Here is an 18,081-nt window from a genome sequence, read left to right as displayed (position 1 = left end):
GCCATCCCTTTGGAGGCGAGAAAGCTAAGGGTCGAGAGGGCAGGTGACCTGCCAGAGGTCACAGAGTTTTGCCAAACCCAGGCAAGGTTTTACTGAGAAGGACTCCAGCAAACCGGAGAACAGCCACCAGCTCGGCGACAGCCCACATCCATCATCCGAGCAGCAGGAGTCAACACATCCAAAGGCTGTGCGAGTCACCGCGCCTCTCCTCGCCCGCTTCCTCATCGATAAAGGGAAGAGAACAGTTTCCTTCTTTCTTGCCCCCGTCCCAGCTTTCCATTCTTTTTTTTTTTTTTTTGGTCCCCAGCTTTACTGACATATAATTAACATCTGCACTCTTAATTCTACTGCAGGGGACAATCAAACCCCAATGCAAAGCCTCAGGGACCTGGCGGTGCTTCCCAGGGGAACGCCGCAGAAGCGCAGGGCAGGTGCACACGCAGCACCCAGACCTGCCCCCGAGGACCCGTCTCAACTGACCCAGGCTCACACCAAACCACCTGCTTCCTGGACTCTCCAGCTCAGCAAGTACTGAGGCTGGGCACACGCTGCACCCAGACTTCCAGGCAAGGAAATGGACAGAACAGTCGGCAGTTTCTCAGAATTCCCTGGACAGAAGGGGCTGAGGACCAGCAGATGAGGAATAAGACCCACCTGAGCACCTACCATCAGCCCCTTCTCTCCTAAAAAGAGTTGTTTTTAGTTGATTTAAGAATATCGGGGCACCTGGGTGGCTCAGTCAGTTGGGTATCTGCCTTCGGCTAGGGTCAGATCCCGGGGTCCTGGGATCGAGTCCCTCATCAGGCTCCCTGCTAAAGCTTAGAGCCTGCTTCTCCCTCTCCCTCTGCCCCTCTGCCCTGCTTCTGCGCTCTCTCTCAACTAATAAAATCTTTAAAAAAAAAAAAAAAGTACATCACAAAGGACAAAGCTGGTCGTACTCTTTCAAAGTGCTCCAAGAACCCCTTTCCGCCACGCAATCTATTCCTTGCGGAATTAATGCCAGGAAGAATGCACTCGAACGAGCAGGCAGGCTTCTCTCAATGTCACAAAGGTACGTTTTTTGTGATTTTCTTAAATGAACTACAAGGACCCTGTGCTTGTATTAAAGCCTCCAGCACCTGCGTATTCGGTCGGGCAGTGGCAGGAACGAGAACAGTGATGAGGACAACGAGGACAAAGTTGGTAACACGCATGCTCTCCGCCAAGTGCTTTCTGTACTTTCTTTCCCGTGGCCCCTCAGCGTGTGGGCAGGTACAGGCTACTTCCATCCCGTTTTAACAATGAGGAAACAAGCTCCAGGGAGCGAAGTGTGTAGCTGCAACAGGATGTGAACCCAGGCCAGAACTCAACAGCCAGCGCTTCCCTGCGTCCCCTTGCTGCGGCCGCAGGTTGCACTAGGAAGCCAGGGAGAGGCAGAGTCCTGGCAACAGCCCAGGGTGTCCGGTCCACGGGACCAGGGCCCAGCGCTTACCTTTGCGCACAGCAGGGCCATTCTCCTGTGGGGGCAGCTTCTCGGTGCCTGGAGATCGGGGCACTTCCTTCTCTGCCTGCTTCTGGGCCTCTCCCGCCTTCTGAGCCTGCTTGCACTTCTGGTCCAGCTGCTTGAGCTTGGCGGCACAGGCAGCCAGCCTCTCTTCCCGGGCTCGGCGCTCCTCCTCCTCCCGGCGCTTTCGGGCTCGCTCCACGGCCTCGGACATCTCTGACTGCACAAACTTCTGCCGTGGGGGCGGCTTGTCCTCTTTCTCCTCCATAGACTGTTGCCGGAACATGCTGCCCAGCGAGGATTTCTGCCCAGAGAATAAAGTCGGATGAAACAATGGGCCCAATGCCTGGGACACGGTCCACCCCACCTTGAGATCAGTTCTCCTTCCCGAGACCCCTGAACACCTGTAAGAGGCAGCAGTCACGTGCCGAGTGGACCTGGGTTTCAATCCTGCTTGGCCCTTTACTAATCTGCAGTGAGGTCTGGGCAAGTGCCAACGTTCTGTACCTTAGCTCCCCCTGTGCAAGCTGGGGATAAAGGAGGCCCTAGGAACAGGAGATGTGCAATGAAGGACGTGCAAGGTGCTCTGCACCGTGACCGACACGGGAAACAGTGCCTGGATGCTCTCACCACGGCTAACGCACACACAAGATTAGGGCCTCCACGGCTAGCGGACAGGAGCAGAGACCCACACATTCATCATTTGAGTTGCAAAATGGCTCTCCTCTTTCTCCCGTGAAAATACAGAAACGTCTGGGTGTAAAGGGGCGCAAGAAACTAAAATTCACAGTCAGACATATGGTTTCAAAGTGACTCTTCATATAAAGACATCTCTTTGGGCCACTTCATCCACTTCTGAGTCTCTCACTGGTTCCCAGTTACCGGGCAACCAGTGGGACGCCCACTCAACCCTGGGAAGGTTGCTCCCCGATCTGCAGGGGGCGGAGCTGCAGAGAGAACACAGCACAGATGATGGGCAAGTGTAACTGAGCGCCAGTCACCAAAACTCCCATGAGGAACGACCATCAAAAAACAGAGCTTCCCAGGGCGCCTGGGTGGCTCAGTCGTTAAGCGTCTGCCTTCGGCTCAGGTCATGGTCCCAGGGTCCTGGGATCGAGCCCCTCATCGGGCTCCCTGCTCCGCGGGAACCCTGCTTCTCCCTCTCCCACTCCCCCTGCTTGTGTTCCCTCTCTCACTGTGTCTCTCTCTGTCAAACAAATAAATAAAATCTTAAAAAAAAAAAAAAAAACCACAGAGCTTCCCATGCCGGATGCTAGTGACAGACGCACACAAGGGTCCCCAGTCCTCAAACATCAACAAACAAGATCTCTGCCTTTTCTGGTGTGCTCATGAGCCCTTGACAAGAGCCATGTGACACATTTACTGCAGTCAAGGACTTTTCTCCTGCAAGTTAACTTCTCGTGATCCACAGACAATGACGACAATCAGAGAAGATTAGAAACTTCGAACTTGGAAGCATTTAAAAGCACTTTCAGATGATGAGACTGGGGCCGAGGTGCGCACTTTCCTTTCACGTTGCCTGGGACCAGGCCTGCCCGTGCTCTGGAACGCCGTGCACGGTGGCACCCCCCGGGCCTATATCATCATTTACCTCACCCCCGGGGCTCCCAGAAATGAAAGAGCAGAATCAAAGGGCACATGTGTAACTCCAGCAAGATGGCTGGGAGTGCCCTAACATTAGCTGCCATTTCATAGACCCCGTGCTCTGGAAAGCGTTTGAACTTTTCAGAAATCTGAATGCATAAAATTATAGAGATTTTTTTTCTCTGTTGACTCAGTTAACTCACATTGTTGTTTATGAGCAGATCAAAGTGAAACCTTCCTGGAATACTGAGTAACCCCAATACAGGAATGGAATTTGGATTAACTGCAGGGTAATTTCCAAGAACAGCTCTGTGTCAGTTTTGTTTCCCCTTTGTGTCCCCTATGCCTAATGCAGGGCCTGGCACACAGTAGGTACTCAATACCGAAGACTGAAAATAAAGGCATTTTTATTTTATATGATGTAGAACCAGAGCCCCTTAAATGGCAAAGTGCATTAAAAATGGCAATTTTGTTACTGTGGTTGTTGTTTTGCTAAACGTATTTGAATTAATACCTTTCCCTGACCTAACTCTGCGCCTCCTGGACAATCAGTCCCCAAGTCCCGAAGTGTGGCACAACAAGGCAGGCATCTGGCGCCGGGCAGTCATGGTGGCTAAGAGCAGGTGGTCAGAGCCCAGGCAGGGCGAGGAGGGGCCCGTGTAGAGGTGGGGCTGGTGTGGGGGTTAGAGCCAACCCAGCTGGGTGAGGAGGCACATCACAAGGAGAGGCGGCCCAGCAGGGAGATTCAGGGCATCCACGTGGGGCAGGGAGGACGGGGCACTGACAGCTGAGGGAGCAAGCAGGGCATCTGTGCAAGGGAGAGAGCGTGGGGGGCAGAAACGGGAGACTGGTCACACACCGGGGGACGGATCAAGTGAGTGTGAATACCAGGGACAATGGGAACCGATGTCTCACTGCTGGAGAGAGGAGTTACGGATACACGGGGGAAAGAACCAAGTTGGATTGTGTGGAACCAGACATACCACTGTGAAGTCACGGCTCTCCACACAGATACGGAAATAATAAAGACACAAACATGTATCTATGTGTATTTGTATATACATACACACCTTTCCTCACCCTGTCCACCGAGCAGGCCCAGGAGGAGTGAGCACTCCCGATACCCACATACTGGTTTCTAAGTATCATAAGGGCTGATTCCAGACCAAGGCAAGGTAAGGACAAAATGACCTTGGAAAAGCTTGTCCTGGGGCGCCTGGCTGGCTCAGTTGGTAGACTGACCATGTGACTCTTGATCTCAGGTCTCACGCCCCACGTTGGGTGTAGAGCTTACTTGGGGAAAAAAAAAAAATTGAAAGAAAGAAAAGAAAAGCTTGTCCTACCAGAAAACAAGGAAACTGCTCAATAATGGATGGGACACATAAGGACCGACGCCAGCCTGAAGAGGCTCCTGACTGCCAAATCAAAAATACTTGGAGCTTCAAAACAACGAGAGGAAGAGATTATAACCCACTATGTAAATAAGTAAACTAGAAGTTTAATGAGAAACAGGACAGTCATAGTTTCAAAGTATCTCCCCACATATTTTTTATTACAAATGTGGAAGAGAGAAACTCCACAGTGTGAAATTCAGGGGACATTAAAACCTTAGTCGAGAGGTCAGAGTGAAAGCTGCCAGAGCGCGCACAGAGTGGGCTCTCTGTCGCATGGTGGGATGCGAGGAGAGGAGTCGCTGTCGTTTCTGAGATAGTCTAGCCAAAAATGCAAACCTTGGACCTAATCATGAGGAAACACCAGACAAACCCAACTTGAGGTGAATTCCACAAAATAAATGGCTTGCAATCCCCACAAGTGTCAAAGTCACGAGAGTGAAGGAAGGCTGGGGGCTACTGCAGACAAGGCAGCCTGTGACTGGATCCTCTGTACCAAGGACACTGACGGAACCAGCGCTAGGAGCTGGATGGGGCTGAGGATCGGATGGCAGTGAGGTACCAGCGCTCACTTCCTGGTTTTGACTGTGGTTACCTACGAGGCAGAAAATTAATACCAAAGCGTTCCGCAGTGACAGGGCCTGAGCAGGCTGGCAACTTACTCTACACATGGTTCAGAGAAAAATATTCTTTGTGTTGTGCTTCCAACTTTTTGGTAAGTTTGTGACTGTTTCAAAATTTTAAAAGAAATTTTTTTAATGAAAAATCAAAAGAGAGAAATGTCCACCCAGGACTTTTCAGAAACCTAGCCACGGAACTCAGTGAAGTACAAACGCATAGGCCAGACAACCAGACGACCGCTGTGCTGCGGACTTGGAGCTCTGGTGAGAACGAATTTGAGAAGAACAGGTGTGTGCGCGTGCGTGCGTCTTCCCCAAGCTAGTCACAGGCACAGAACCCCTCCAGGGACCACGGTACCTGGTAGTCAGGGCCGGACGCCCAGCTGTGAAGTTTCCTGGAAAGTGGCTGAGGTTCTGGCACTTTCCGGACGACACGGGTCACACCCACTGCTTCGCCCCAGTCCTTTCCTTCCTCTTGGGAACGCTTGACATCGGCACTGTCCGCGGAGCTCATCGACAACTGTCGCTGCCGTCTGGGGTCCCAACTGCTCCTGGGACAGACCGCAGTGAGCGTGAGTTTTCCCATCAGCCCAAGCATGGTTTGGTCTTACCCGTCAGAGGGCCTCAGGAATCCCCAAGCCAGCTGTCCATACACCAATGTCCTTCCCTGGAACAGACCTAGCCTGCCGTGGGTGAGAGGACACGCCCAGAACACCAAAATCCAGCACCAACATTTACCACGTCACTCTTACACACGAAACTCCAGGTGGGACATTTCACATCCATTACTTGGTTTACGGGAAAATAAGTCCTTTCTCCCCCATTTTAAAGGGTTGGTAACAGAGTTTCAGAGAGCTTGGGGAGCTGTCTTCCCAGGAAGAGCGAACAGATTTGAACCTAAGATCCCAGATGAAGGTCCCTTCTCCTTAGACTATGGCTCCTTCCCTGTGTTTTGCATAAAGGAGGTGCTCAATCAATTTTCCTCAAAATAGCAAAAGACGACTCACTGAATGATGCATAATACAGAGAGCAAGAGGAGGAAGCCAAGCAGATGCAGCACGGAGAAGGAGAAGAGGGGTTCCAAACGGAGGCTGGAAGGGAATGGAGATCTGGACAGTGCTCACCTTTACATGCTGCAGGGAAACAAAGGCACCAGGGTAAAAAAAGTATGTGCATTTACCAAGCACTGCTTTTGTGCAAAAGAAGCGCCCAGCACACATCAAGGAGTTCAGAGAAAAGCAGGGGGTCAGGAGTGGCTCGTATGTGTGTGTCTGCGTGTGTCCATGCACACAGGCGCAGGGAGGGCAAAGGGAAGATGAGGCTCTCACTTTGAGAGGCGCCAAGACCACGCAAGGCTCCTGACGCACCAGGAAAGACGACTAAAGCAGAGTGTGGAGGAAGGACGTGAGCCGGCTAACCTCTGAATGGTCCAGAAAGAAAGGATGTGGTCCCAGGGGCCCAGAGACAATGAACAGGAAGGGATGGAGTCCAGGGAAGTGTCGGGAACCCATCATGGATGGGGAAACAAAGATGATTTAAGGACGACCCGGGAGCTTGGAGGAGGAGACTCTCAACTAACTCGGAGAACACGGAGAAAAGAGCAGGTTCAGGGAGGGGATGGCTTGGGGACTCTCAATCTGAGATGTCCTTGGTCATAGCCAGCAGCGAAGCTGGGTCCAAACCCATGCTTAACCCTTTCAGTTGAATATTCCATTCATGTCAACTGAAAGAGACGAGGAACAGAGTGTCCTATTGCTCCATAAGTCTGTAGAACTGTATGTCTTTGCCTTTGATTTAAATTCTTGCTCACAATTCCTTCTGGGCTGAGTGTTCCAAGAACTGACCCATAGATATTTCCCAAGTGCACTCAAAGCTTCAGTTAAAATCAAACAGCATTAAAACAAACTAGAGAAGCCTCAATTAGTTAACTGTTTGTGTACCAGAGAAAAAGTAGCTGAAGGTCACTACCCACCCCCTCTAGAAGGACTTTGAAGTAAATAACATGGAATAACAAAGAAAAAGACTTGCACGCTTGACTATGTAAACATTCAGTTATTGACAATAAAACTGACAAAAGGAAAAACATCAAAGCATTAATATTTAAATGATATAAAACACTAATCCCATTTTAAAGGTGATATAGTAAGTCTAATAAATAAATATACAAAGGAAAATAGGCAATCCCACACAGGAAAGCATTCATATTTGCTGGTATTCAAAAATTAAATTAAATTAAATTGAAAAGCAAATTAAAGCAGCCGTAAGTACTATTTAAAATGTACTAGCCAGGGGCACCTGGGTGGCTCAGTTGGTTAAGCGTCTGCCTTCAGCTCAGGTCATGATCCCAGGGTCCTGGGATTGAGGCCCAAGTCAGGCTCCCTGCTCAGCCAGGAGCCTGCTTCGCCTTCTCCCTCTGCCCTTCTCCTGCTTGTGTTCTCTCTCCTTCTCTCTCTCTTGCTCTCTCAAATAAATAAATAAAATCTTAAGAAAAAAAAAAGTACTAGCCAGGGGAGCCTGGCTGGCTCAGTCAGTAGAGCATGCGACTCTTGATCTCAGGGTCAGGAGTTCGAGCCCCACATTAGGGGTGGCGTTTACTTTAAAAAGAAATAAAAATAAAAAGTACTAGCCAATCAATCTACTGGCATTATGACAAAAACTAGAGGGACCAAACTACAATGGAGTTTTTTTCCAAAGGGCATTATAGGTAATATGAGTCCAAAGAAGACAGAAAAAAGGATGAAATGGTCAAGTAAGTTCAGGAAATCTGGCATACCCCACTCAGCGCTTCTCCCACCTCTCCAAAGATCCCCGACACACTTCAGCACGCATGTCCTAGGCTCTGGGCAACCGTGGAGTAAAGGAGTTAAGTTGAACCCCGGTGGTTTCCCAGCTGTGCCTGGCCAGAGAAACCCTGCTGGGCACCAGACCCACACGTAATCTGCGGAGCAGGAGGTGCAAACAACACTTGGGAAACACTGGCACGCGGTTAAAACCACCAGCACTCAGCCAGCCCACCAGCCAACCGTGCCGGGATGCGCACCCTGGCTCCGGTCCCACACGCTGTCCCATCCGCAGAAGGGAAACCACATCTGCCCGCGTGAGGCTGCCCATGACCAGGAAATGCACTTGGCACGGTGACCAGCACACGGCTGCACGGCCAAGCAGTGATGCGCGTGCACCCGCTCTGGTTAAGCCCCAGGGAGCGGCGCTCCGAGCAGGGATGGGGGATCCTTACCACTTCGGCCTGCCATCCTTCCCAACTTCTTCCTCCTCTTCATCATCACTGAACTTCAGTTTCTCGGAGTAGTCCACTTCCTCATGAAGGCCTACAACAGGAGGAGGGCCAGGGAGACCGAGAGAAGCCAAATCTGAGCAGTGCTAAGAGCGCCACCCTGGGGACTTCCTCCAGTCAAGGGCTGCTGCCGGCCCAACGGAGGAGGAAGGGCAACCCGGCCAACCGCCACCACGACAAACACCGCAGATCAGGTGAGGGATGGCTCTGGCTTCAGGCGACAACAGAGCAACCCGGCCAGATTAACCCTTCCACAGATAACAGTTCTTAAATCTGGACAAAATATTTTACAAACATATTAGAAGGTACGGAAGAGTGAACAAAAAAGCAGGCAAAACGAGACGGGAGTCCAACCTGGCAACACAGAGGCTTGGCCGGTGGGATCTGTGAGCTACCCAGCGTGAGGGGCTCAGGGGGCAGAGTGCCCATCAGCTGACAAGTCGGCACACAAAATGTGGGAGAGCCATACAGGGGAAGAGTATTTTGGCCATAAAAATGAATACGGACACACACCTCAACAAGATGAATCCTGAAAACATGCTCAGTGAGAAAAGGCCACACGCTATACTGTGCTTCCGTTTATATGAAGTGTCCCGAAGAGGCAAAACCACAGAGACGGAAAGTAAATAGTGGCTGCCAGAGGATGCATGTGGGGGTGGGGGGTCACTGGGAGTGGCTGCTAATGGTACAGTGTGCTTCTTTTGTGGGTGATGGAAATGTTCTGGAACTGGACAGTGGAAATGGCTGCACAAACGTGTGAATGTACTATAACCCACTGAACTGTGGACTTTAAAAGGATGGATTTAATGGTATGTGAAATTTGTTTTATGAACTGTATCTTTTTAAAAAGAAAACAAAAAGTCCAATACAATTACAAAGCAAATTTGATGAAAAGGCAAGTGCAACTATACGCTGTCTAGATCATCAGTTTAAATACAAACACAAATGGGCTGAAAGGAAAAGGATTAAAGAAAAAAGACACAACATGAAAACATTAACACCAGAGCAATGATCTAACATGGGACAAAAGACCCCCCCCCACCAAGACAAGAAACATTTCTAGTGATAAAGGACATCTGAAAACAATACAAAGGATCAATAGGTCGGTCATAAAAATTATAGATGTGCATATGCCTAATAACAGCTTCAAAACCAATGAAGCAGAAACCTGAGAGAATTAAAGGGAGAAATAGATAAATCCACAGTCACAGTGGAGAATTCCACACCTCATTTTCAATAAGAGAATTAGACATAAATATGTAAGATCTGAAGGATACTATCAACCACCTTGATAGTGACTGAACTGATATTTACAGATGCTCAACAACTGTAGAATACACATTCTTTTCAAATGCACTTGAATAGTCACCAAGACAGACTATGTCCTAGTCATAAAATAAGTCTCAGTGAGTTGAAAAGAACCAGAATCATACAGTGTATGCTCTTGGACTACAATGGAGTTAAATCAGAAATCCAGAAAACCCTAATAATTAAAATGAACAGATAACAATCCAACAATGGAGAAAATTAAAGCCCAAAACTGCCTCTTCTTAAGAGATAAAGATTAAAAAGAATAACTCCTTAGCAGAAGTGAGTAAGAAAAAGAGGAAAAATACAAATTACCCAATTACTGGGAATGAAAGAGGAGCTATCACTACAGATCCTACAGACACCAAAAGGAAAAGGAATGAGATCAACAACTTTATACCAATAAATTCAACTCAAAAGAAATGAACAAATCCCTTGAAAAACACGACTTATTAAATACTGACAAAAACAACAAAGGAAATCTGAGTAGCCCTCTAACTAATCAAAGAAATTAAATTTATTATCAAGAATGTCACCACAAAGAAAACTCCAGGGTCAAATTATTTCACTGGTGAATTTTATCAAGCATTTATGAGAGAAACAATACCAAACTTATAGAAACTCAAAAAGCAAAGAAGGAACATTTTCCAACTCCTCTTATGAGCCCAGCATAACCCAATATCAAAACCCAACAAAGATATTAAAAGAAAAGAAAATCACAGAGACCAATATCTGCCATGGACATAGACACCAAGAACCTTAATAAAATATCAGCACACTGAATCTAGGCATACAACAAGGTGGCGCTTATTCTAGGAATGCAAGGTTGGTTTAGCATTAAAAATAAACAAACAAACAAATAAATAAGTATCAACCAATCAATCAATGCAGTCCTCCAGATTACCAAAATAAAGGGGAAAAATCTTTTGATCACAGACACAGGGAAAGTTATTAAACAAAATTTAATACCCATTCATGATTTAGAAAACAAAACACTCAGCAAACTAGAAATAGAAGGAAACCCCTTGATCTGATAAAAAACACCCAAAATCCTATAGCTGACATCAGATTTAATGGTGAAACACTAGACACTTTCTCCCCAAGATCAGGAACAAAGAACTTCAACACAGCACTGTACTGGAAGTACCACACTGCATTTAGGCAAGAAAAAGAAATAAAAAAGGCATATAATCTGAAAAGAAGACACAAAACTCTCCCTATTTATAAGCAACATGATGGTTTATGTAGAAAATTCTAAGCAATCAACAAAAACTAGTAAAACTAATCAGTGTAATTCAACGAAGTGCCTGGTACAGGTCCATACACAAAAATCAATGGTTTATGTAACACCAAACAAAAAAATGATTACATTTTAAAAATCAACACCATTTACAGCAGCATCAAAAAACATAAACTACTTAGGAATAAACTTAACAAAAGATGTTGGAGACCTCCACACTGAAAACTGTGAAACACAGCTGAGAAAAGTCAGATTCACCAAGTTCCCGGGTGGAAGATTCAAAATTAAGGTATCATTAATCTAGAAATACATTCAACACAGTCCTAACCAAAATGCCTGTGAGCTTTTTGTAAATACTGACAGGCTGATTCTAAATTTATATGGGAATGAAAAGATCTTATAGTTGAATAATATTGAAAAAATAGTCAATCTTGAAAAGGAACAAGGCTGGAAAACTTACACGGCCTGAATTTAAGACTCACTATAAAGCTACAGTGTGGTATTGGCATAAGGATGAATAAATACATCAAGGAAACAAACAGGGTCCAGAAATAGACCCATACTTATCTGGTCAATTGATTTTTGGCAAAGGTGCCAAAGTAAAATTCAATAGGGAGAGGAAAGTCCTAACAACAAATGGTACAGAACCACTTGATATCCTTCTGGATTCAAGTGAGCCTTGACTCCTAGCTTATGCACAAAAATTAATTCAACATAGACCACAGACCCAAAAACAAGAGTTGAAACTATAGAAAGTAAGAGAGTATCTTGGGGCGCCTGGGTGGCTCAGATGGTTAAGCGTCTGCCTTCAGCTCAGGTCATGATCTCAGGGTCCTGGGATCGAGCCCCACATCAGGCTCCCTGCTCAGCGGGAAGCCTGCTTCTCCCTCTCCCTCTACTGCTCCCCCTGCTTATACTCTCTCGCTCTCTCCGTTGAATAAATAAATAAAATCTTAAAAAAAAAAAGGGGAGTATCTTTGCTGTCAAAGGGAGACAAAGATTTTTAGACAGGACACAAAAGAAATAACTATAAAAAACACAAATTTATAAATTAAGCTTCATCAAAACAAAAAAACTTCGGCTCATCAAAACCCAGGGCTAAAAAAATGAACAGACAAGGGGCGCCTGGGTGGCTCAGTCGGTTAAGTGTCCGACTCTTGGTTTTGGCTCAGGTCATGATCTCATGGGTCCTGGGATTGAGAGCCGTGTCAGACTTCGCTCTCGGCATGGAGTCTGCTTGGGATTCTCAATCCCTCTCCCTCTCTGCCCCTCCCCCCACTCATATGCTCTCTCTCTCAAATAAATAAATCTTAAAAAAAAAAAAGGACAGACAAGGCAGGCAAACAATGAGAAAAAAATATTTGTAAAACGTTAAGTTGCAAAGGACTTGTATCCATGACTTTTATCCTACCACTCAAAAAGAGAAAAAAGAAAGAAAATACACCAGTAGCCAAATAACACATGAAAACTTGTTCACCATCATTAGTCATCAGCAAAATGCAAATTACAAGCATAATGAGACACCACTACACACCCACTAGAACGGCTAAAATTAAAAAGACTAATCACATGGAAGTGTTGTGAGGGCGCAGAGAAACCCAGCTCTCAAACCCTGATGCCAGGAACGTAACCTCGCACGGCCACCACGGGGAAAGGTGCAGGTGGGTCTCAGAGGCCCAACGGCTCATCTTCCCTTTGACCTAACAATTCCACTCCTGGGTATTACTGAAGACAAATGAAAATACTGTTCATAATGGAACTTCCCTCACAAGAGGGGAGGCCCTAGGCGGAGTCGGGGGAGGAAGGCAGGCTGGCAGGCTGGCGGGGGAAAGTTCTGGAAAGTCCTCTCAGCGGGAGGTGTGCTACACACGTGTATCCCTCTGTCAAAACTGCACAATGAAGATGAGCACCTTTCAGTGTAATTAAAATTTACTTGAAAGCAAATAAACAAAAAGAATTTTAGAGAACACAATCGGACTGGCGGACAGGGCGTGGTACTTGTTGAAGCCAGGTGATGGGAAGCTGGGGGCTCACTGCCCCATTTCCAGTTTTGTTTAACTTTTAGAAAGTTAACAAAACGTCCCCTGCAGCTAAGAGCGAGACCAAAGACCAACAGAAGACACGGCTCGGTGAGGAAGCAACCGCTGGCCAGCACCCACTGGGGGCCCTGAAGCTGCCGCCCGCCCCACAGCCCCGCTGCGGCGTGCTGAGGGACGCACACCCACTCGCTGGCCCTGAAAGCCCCACGACCCACCTGCCCAGCCATCGTCCGCGTCCGCGTCCAGGTCGTCCAGGCCCTTCAGGTTTTCGGCGTTGATGATCGTGGGCCGCGGCGCCCGTCCCACCAGCTGCCTCAGCGGGCGGATGGGGCGAGTCGTTCCCAGCCTGCTTTCTTTTCTGACGAGGGCGAGAAGAGTAAAGATCTGGCCTCACGTCAAGTATACAGATGGAAGCACAACCCAATACTTTTCCCAAAAATAAGTCCCACATTGCCAAGGTTCATGGTTGCATTTAATATTTAAATTGTCTCCCTTTAAAAGAAACCTATAACGAACAAACACATCCCGGAGAAGTTCTGCCCCGTTCTGCAGTTTTATACACTCAGCACTAACGCCTAGGGCAGCAGTCACAAACACGTGCCAACACGTCAACTCTTGTCAGAAACGATCAATCCTAACCCAGCCTCATCCAGCTCCGGATCCCAGCCACCCCACACACCCTGCAGCTCAGAGTTGGTTTTCAGGTCCACTGTGGCCTCCAGAAGACAAAGCACCTTCAAACGTCAGCCCATTATCTTGTGCAGTGCCCCCAAGTGGGGGCACGCTCTATAACACAGGAGCCTTACCCATCTTGGTCATTCATCTGGAACTGTCTAAAAGGAACACGGGGTTCAAGACGGAGCTGGGGAAGGGGAAAAGATCCTCGTTCCACTGTACCCTGGTTCTCTGATGACTGCGGTGAACACATCTGAAACATAACATCAATGAACAGGATTTTCTGGTAATGGCTCACATGCTAAGTTCCACTTGCATTCGAATTCGTTTTGGAAAATGGAAACTGGGAAGAAGAGACAAGCAAGTCTCGGAACTGCCCAGTTAACCCTACCCCCGTCTCCCCCATCTCTTTCATGCCATCAGGAAGCACCTGGGGACCTGCGGTGTCGTGGGCAATGCCCGCCTCTCCTTTCTCTAAAGAACCAAAGGCTAAAATAATACCCACATCGCCAGGGAAAGAAGCCAAAGACCCTCAAGACTTAAAAAGGGGGAGAGAAAAATGCAGAAGTAATGGACACTTCCAAGGTAGGGCGTATCAGGGCAAAGACATTGGGAGGAGAACCGAGGTGGACATTCAACCACTTAGAGGAGGTTCTGCTGGACACGAGCAATCCAACTTCATGGGAAAAAAAATGCATACTCTGAAAACTTACAAAAGCAGGAAGCATGTCATGGTATGTAGGTGGGTGGTATACATTTCCCATGAACTGTGAAGCCCCTTTTCGGACAGGCTGAGCCGGGCGGAGAGAGGGGTCCTTAGAATCGCTGGTACATGACGAGGAGGGGGCTCCGTCTCCTGCACTTGAGTTCCTGCTGCCCAGCTCAGTTGGGGAGGCGCTCAGAGACGTGGCAGAAATTATGTTTCGCCCACCGCCCTCCCTCCAGCTTGTCACATCTGGAAATTGAAAGGGGGCAAAAGGGGAGAGGAAAGAGGAGGGGGGAGGAGGGATTGTGTGAGGTTCTGAAGGTCAAGGGACCCCCTCATTCACCAAAAACAAAAACAAAAAACCCAAAAGTGAAGAGTCAAGTGGTCGAATCTGTCAGGGAAGGTGGAGGGCAGACACCTGGCCAATGAGTATGAACTTGCTGTGGGAAGTCTGGTTGTAAGAGAAATACAAAACAAGGTCCACTCACAGAGAAAACAAGTGTAAACAAGACATGGTCTTCGTTAATTAACAGAAACCACATATACCCACAGATCTAACACACGAAGAAATCAGGACACAGCCTCGATGAAAACAACCTGGGGTTAATTTCTCCCACAAATACTGACCCATCAGGATCAGCACTAGGCTCAGCACTGGGCTTTACATGAAAACTGGAATAAGTCCTGGGGCACGTGGCTGGCTCAGTCGGTAGAGTGTGTGACTCTTGATCTTGGGGTTGTGAGTCTGAGCTCCATGTTGGGTGTTAGAGATTACTTAAAACTAAAACCTTGAAAACTGGTGTAAGTCCTGACATGTTTCAACTCTGTTTCTCAGTGACGCCTCTGGTCAGAGATTTCGCAGTTCATAAGGTAAAGCAGAGCCCCTCTCCCTCCAAGTGGGGGTGTAAGAGGATCTGTGGCCCTACCCACCAGGCCTTCACCCCCACTCCTGCTCAGGCTCAGGGTGCTCTCCTGCAGGTCACAGACCTGCCAACCTATCTTCTTTTCAAGATGATGTGTCCCGCTGCCAAATTTAACAAGATCTGGGGGAATCAGATGAGCCCGCCCCTTCTCAGTCAATGTCTGGTTAGGAGTTGAAGCACCAAGTCCCTGAGTACTTGACCCCCAAGAGAAAGAGACACAGCACAGGAGCCACAAAACCAGGGCTGGCTCCCAGCAATTCAAGCACCTTGAATGCGATCTTGGGCGAATGCTACGGTCACCGCTCTGGCCACACCTGCTCCATCTTCTCAAATGAGGAGATGCACCTGATCCCAGAAGCTGCTTCTAGTTCTAAATTTTTGTAGTCCTACAGAGCAGCTCATTTTAATCCCAGACAGCTACCCAATGCTTGGCTTGAGGAATTTGGTTACATTATTTGGAGCAGACAAAATAAGCCAGCACAGGTCATGAAAAGGCAGCGTGCGCCATTTAAGAGTCACCTCGTGATCATTTCATTGACAGGGTATCACTTCTGACACTGAGATGCTTTGCGGATTAAGACAAGTGGACAGAAGTCCCTCATGTTTCAAGACCTAATCAAACCCTCCCTTCCCCCACCCACCCCCAAACAAACAAAAAAACAAGAACCATTTCACAATCCAAATTTCACAACATCTTAATCTCTCACCCCTCGAGGCCATTAAAATACACATGTATTACTTGTAAGTTCTGCTCCACAATCCTGTCAACTCCTTGGCCAGACCCCAGAGGACGGGACCATGGAGACAAGTCCTAGGCTGGCTACAAACAATCCCCAGAGGAGCATGTCAAAATACAGAGATTCTAATTTGGCTGGGGAGGGAGGAGGGCCGGAAATCAGACTTTTTAACAAACTCCTCAAAGGCTCCTGACAGGATTCGGCTAGGTTTAGGCACCACTGGCTTAGAAAATAGGCTCCTGAATCAGGTACGAAGTGAACGGGCCCTTGGTCTGTCTTTGCCCTGAGCAAAGCAGAACAGAACAGAACAAATGTCTGATGACAGAGTGGGAAGCAGACAGGCCTGGTTCAACCCGAAGGATGAGAAAGGGGGAGTCACCTACAGATCAGCCTAGGGAGTAAGTCCCACAGAGGCAGGGAACAGGGTCAGTAAGCAAGCTTTGCAGGCAGAGAGCCTGGGGCTCGGGAGCACCAGCTCGTTGAGAGCATGTGTGCTTCTAAGAGGCAGAAAGGCAAAAGGAGGAGGACAGTCCACTGTTCCCACACGTGCCCAGACGGGGACCACAGTGCACTTACTCTGAGGGCGGAGGCTTGGTCCTGGCCCATACGACAGATCGAAGACGCCCCTTTCCTTGCCAGCCTTGTCCTGCCCTCCAGCTGCTTTCAGCGTCGGAAACTCCTCGGGAGAGAAGGATAACAGTCGGCTTGAGCCCCTTAAACCTGCCGAGAAAAGCAGAGGACCCGGTGAGGAGCACTGACAGGGGCGCATCAACAGCTGTCGGCTTTAGCAGCCCCGCGGGTCGGGAGCCACGCCACCTGGAGCAGGCTCCCGCTGAGCGTGCCATCTGCACGGGCACTGTGCGCTCCCCAAGGGACAAGGAGAGCCAGACGCAGAAGGCCTGCAGGGGCTGGGACAGCAGATCACAGTCACTCCAGCCCAGACCCTTCTCCTTGCCTCCCCAAGGCCTCCACCCCAGATCCACCCTCATTAGCAATAAACACTTCACTCCTGCAAGCCTAGGATCTGTTCCTTCCTTTGCTCTCCCATCCACTCCCTGATGCTCTAGGCTCCTCAGAGAAGAAACCCTTCTTTAACTTTCTGGGAGCCCTTCCCAGCACTCAGCACCGGGAACCTGAAATCATCTTTTAGACGGACGGCTAATAATAAATGGTGCATTTTAGGGTCCAGTGGGATCTGCTGCTTTTATCTGGACCAAATGCCCAGCACCCTATAAACTTAACACGACAGTTACAACGTCGGCTGTGATACGCCTTGTTCCTTCGACGAGAAAGCCAAATTTCCCCCCCAGGTATTCTTCTCAGCACCACTGATCCACGGACCCGTGAACTAAGGCGGGCTTGGCCAGAAACATGCAGCTGGGATTAGTGCAGACGCACAAGGCAGCAACCCACTCACTGCCCCACTTAGCGAAAAGGTCCAGGGTCAAATACACCTGCCAGGGTGACAACGGGACACATTCCTCAGCGATGATTAACCTGAGAGACGATCTCCAAGCGTCACAAAGGAGCCCTGCTGCTCTGTGAAGGGGGACTTCGACTCGCAGAGTCGCTTGGACACGTTCAAAACCCACTGGCAAGGATGAAATATGGAAGTCGTGCCTTAAAAATACACATCTGAAGCTTAAAAACAAACACTCGGTACTTTTTTCTGCCTCAGCTGTCACGAAGGTCTTGCTCCATGCGTGGATTACACTCACCCTCCACAGGTAATAAAGAGGGAAGAACTCAAAATCTCAAACCAAAGCAGTAGCAGAGGGTCCCCCACCAATCCCTATGCCACGTGGTCCCTGCGCGAAGGTCCCAGGTGGAGCCATCAGTGGGTCCCGCTGCCCCACCGGAGCCCACGAGCCTCGGGCGTCGGCCCACACCAGTCAGGCCCCCGGGGGCTGGTCCAGGTGAAACAGGCCCAACGACCATCTTCTACAAGGAGGGGTCTATCAATTCAGGAAGAGCCCTTCCGAAGCACAGAGCCAGGAACATGTTTGTGGGCCTCACTGCCAAGTGCCCACCACCCCGACGGCACCTTGGGCCTGTGACCCCC

General features: G+C 48.6%; 1 protein-coding gene across 9 annotated transcripts in view; it reads right to left on the bottom strand.

Annotated features, from left to right (window-relative positions):
- The window catches only part of PRRC2B (proline rich coiled-coil 2B), an 86,478-nt gene that overhangs the window by 31,071 nt on the left and 37,326 nt on the right, over window positions 1-18,081 (bottom strand). For all 9 annotated transcript variants that reach the window (XM_036117088.2, XM_078061905.1, XM_078061910.1 and 6 more), the window contains exons 6-12: window positions 16,596-16,739; window positions 14,367-14,608; window positions 13,785-13,906; window positions 13,194-13,336; window positions 8,335-8,425; window positions 5,458-5,650; window positions 1,472-1,787 (exon numbers count right to left, since the gene is read on the bottom strand). In XM_036117088.2, coding sequence (XP_035972981.2) covers window positions 1,472-1,787; window positions 5,458-5,650; window positions 8,335-8,425; window positions 13,194-13,336; window positions 13,785-13,906; window positions 14,367-14,608; window positions 16,596-16,739 — 1,251 coding nt within the window. The remainder of the gene's footprint in view (window positions 1-1,471; window positions 1,788-5,457; window positions 5,651-8,334; window positions 8,426-13,193; window positions 13,337-13,784; window positions 13,907-14,366; window positions 14,609-16,595; window positions 16,740-18,081) is intronic.

The sequence above is a fragment of the Halichoerus grypus genome, chromosome 14, assembly GCF_964656455.1.
Source record: "Halichoerus grypus chromosome 14, mHalGry1.hap1.1, whole genome shotgun sequence".
NCBI classification, from domain to species: Eukaryota; Metazoa; Chordata; class Mammalia; order Carnivora; family Phocidae; genus Halichoerus; species Halichoerus grypus.
The sequence above is the reverse complement of the archived record's forward strand: the minus strand, read 5'-3'. Positions and strand labels throughout refer to the sequence as shown.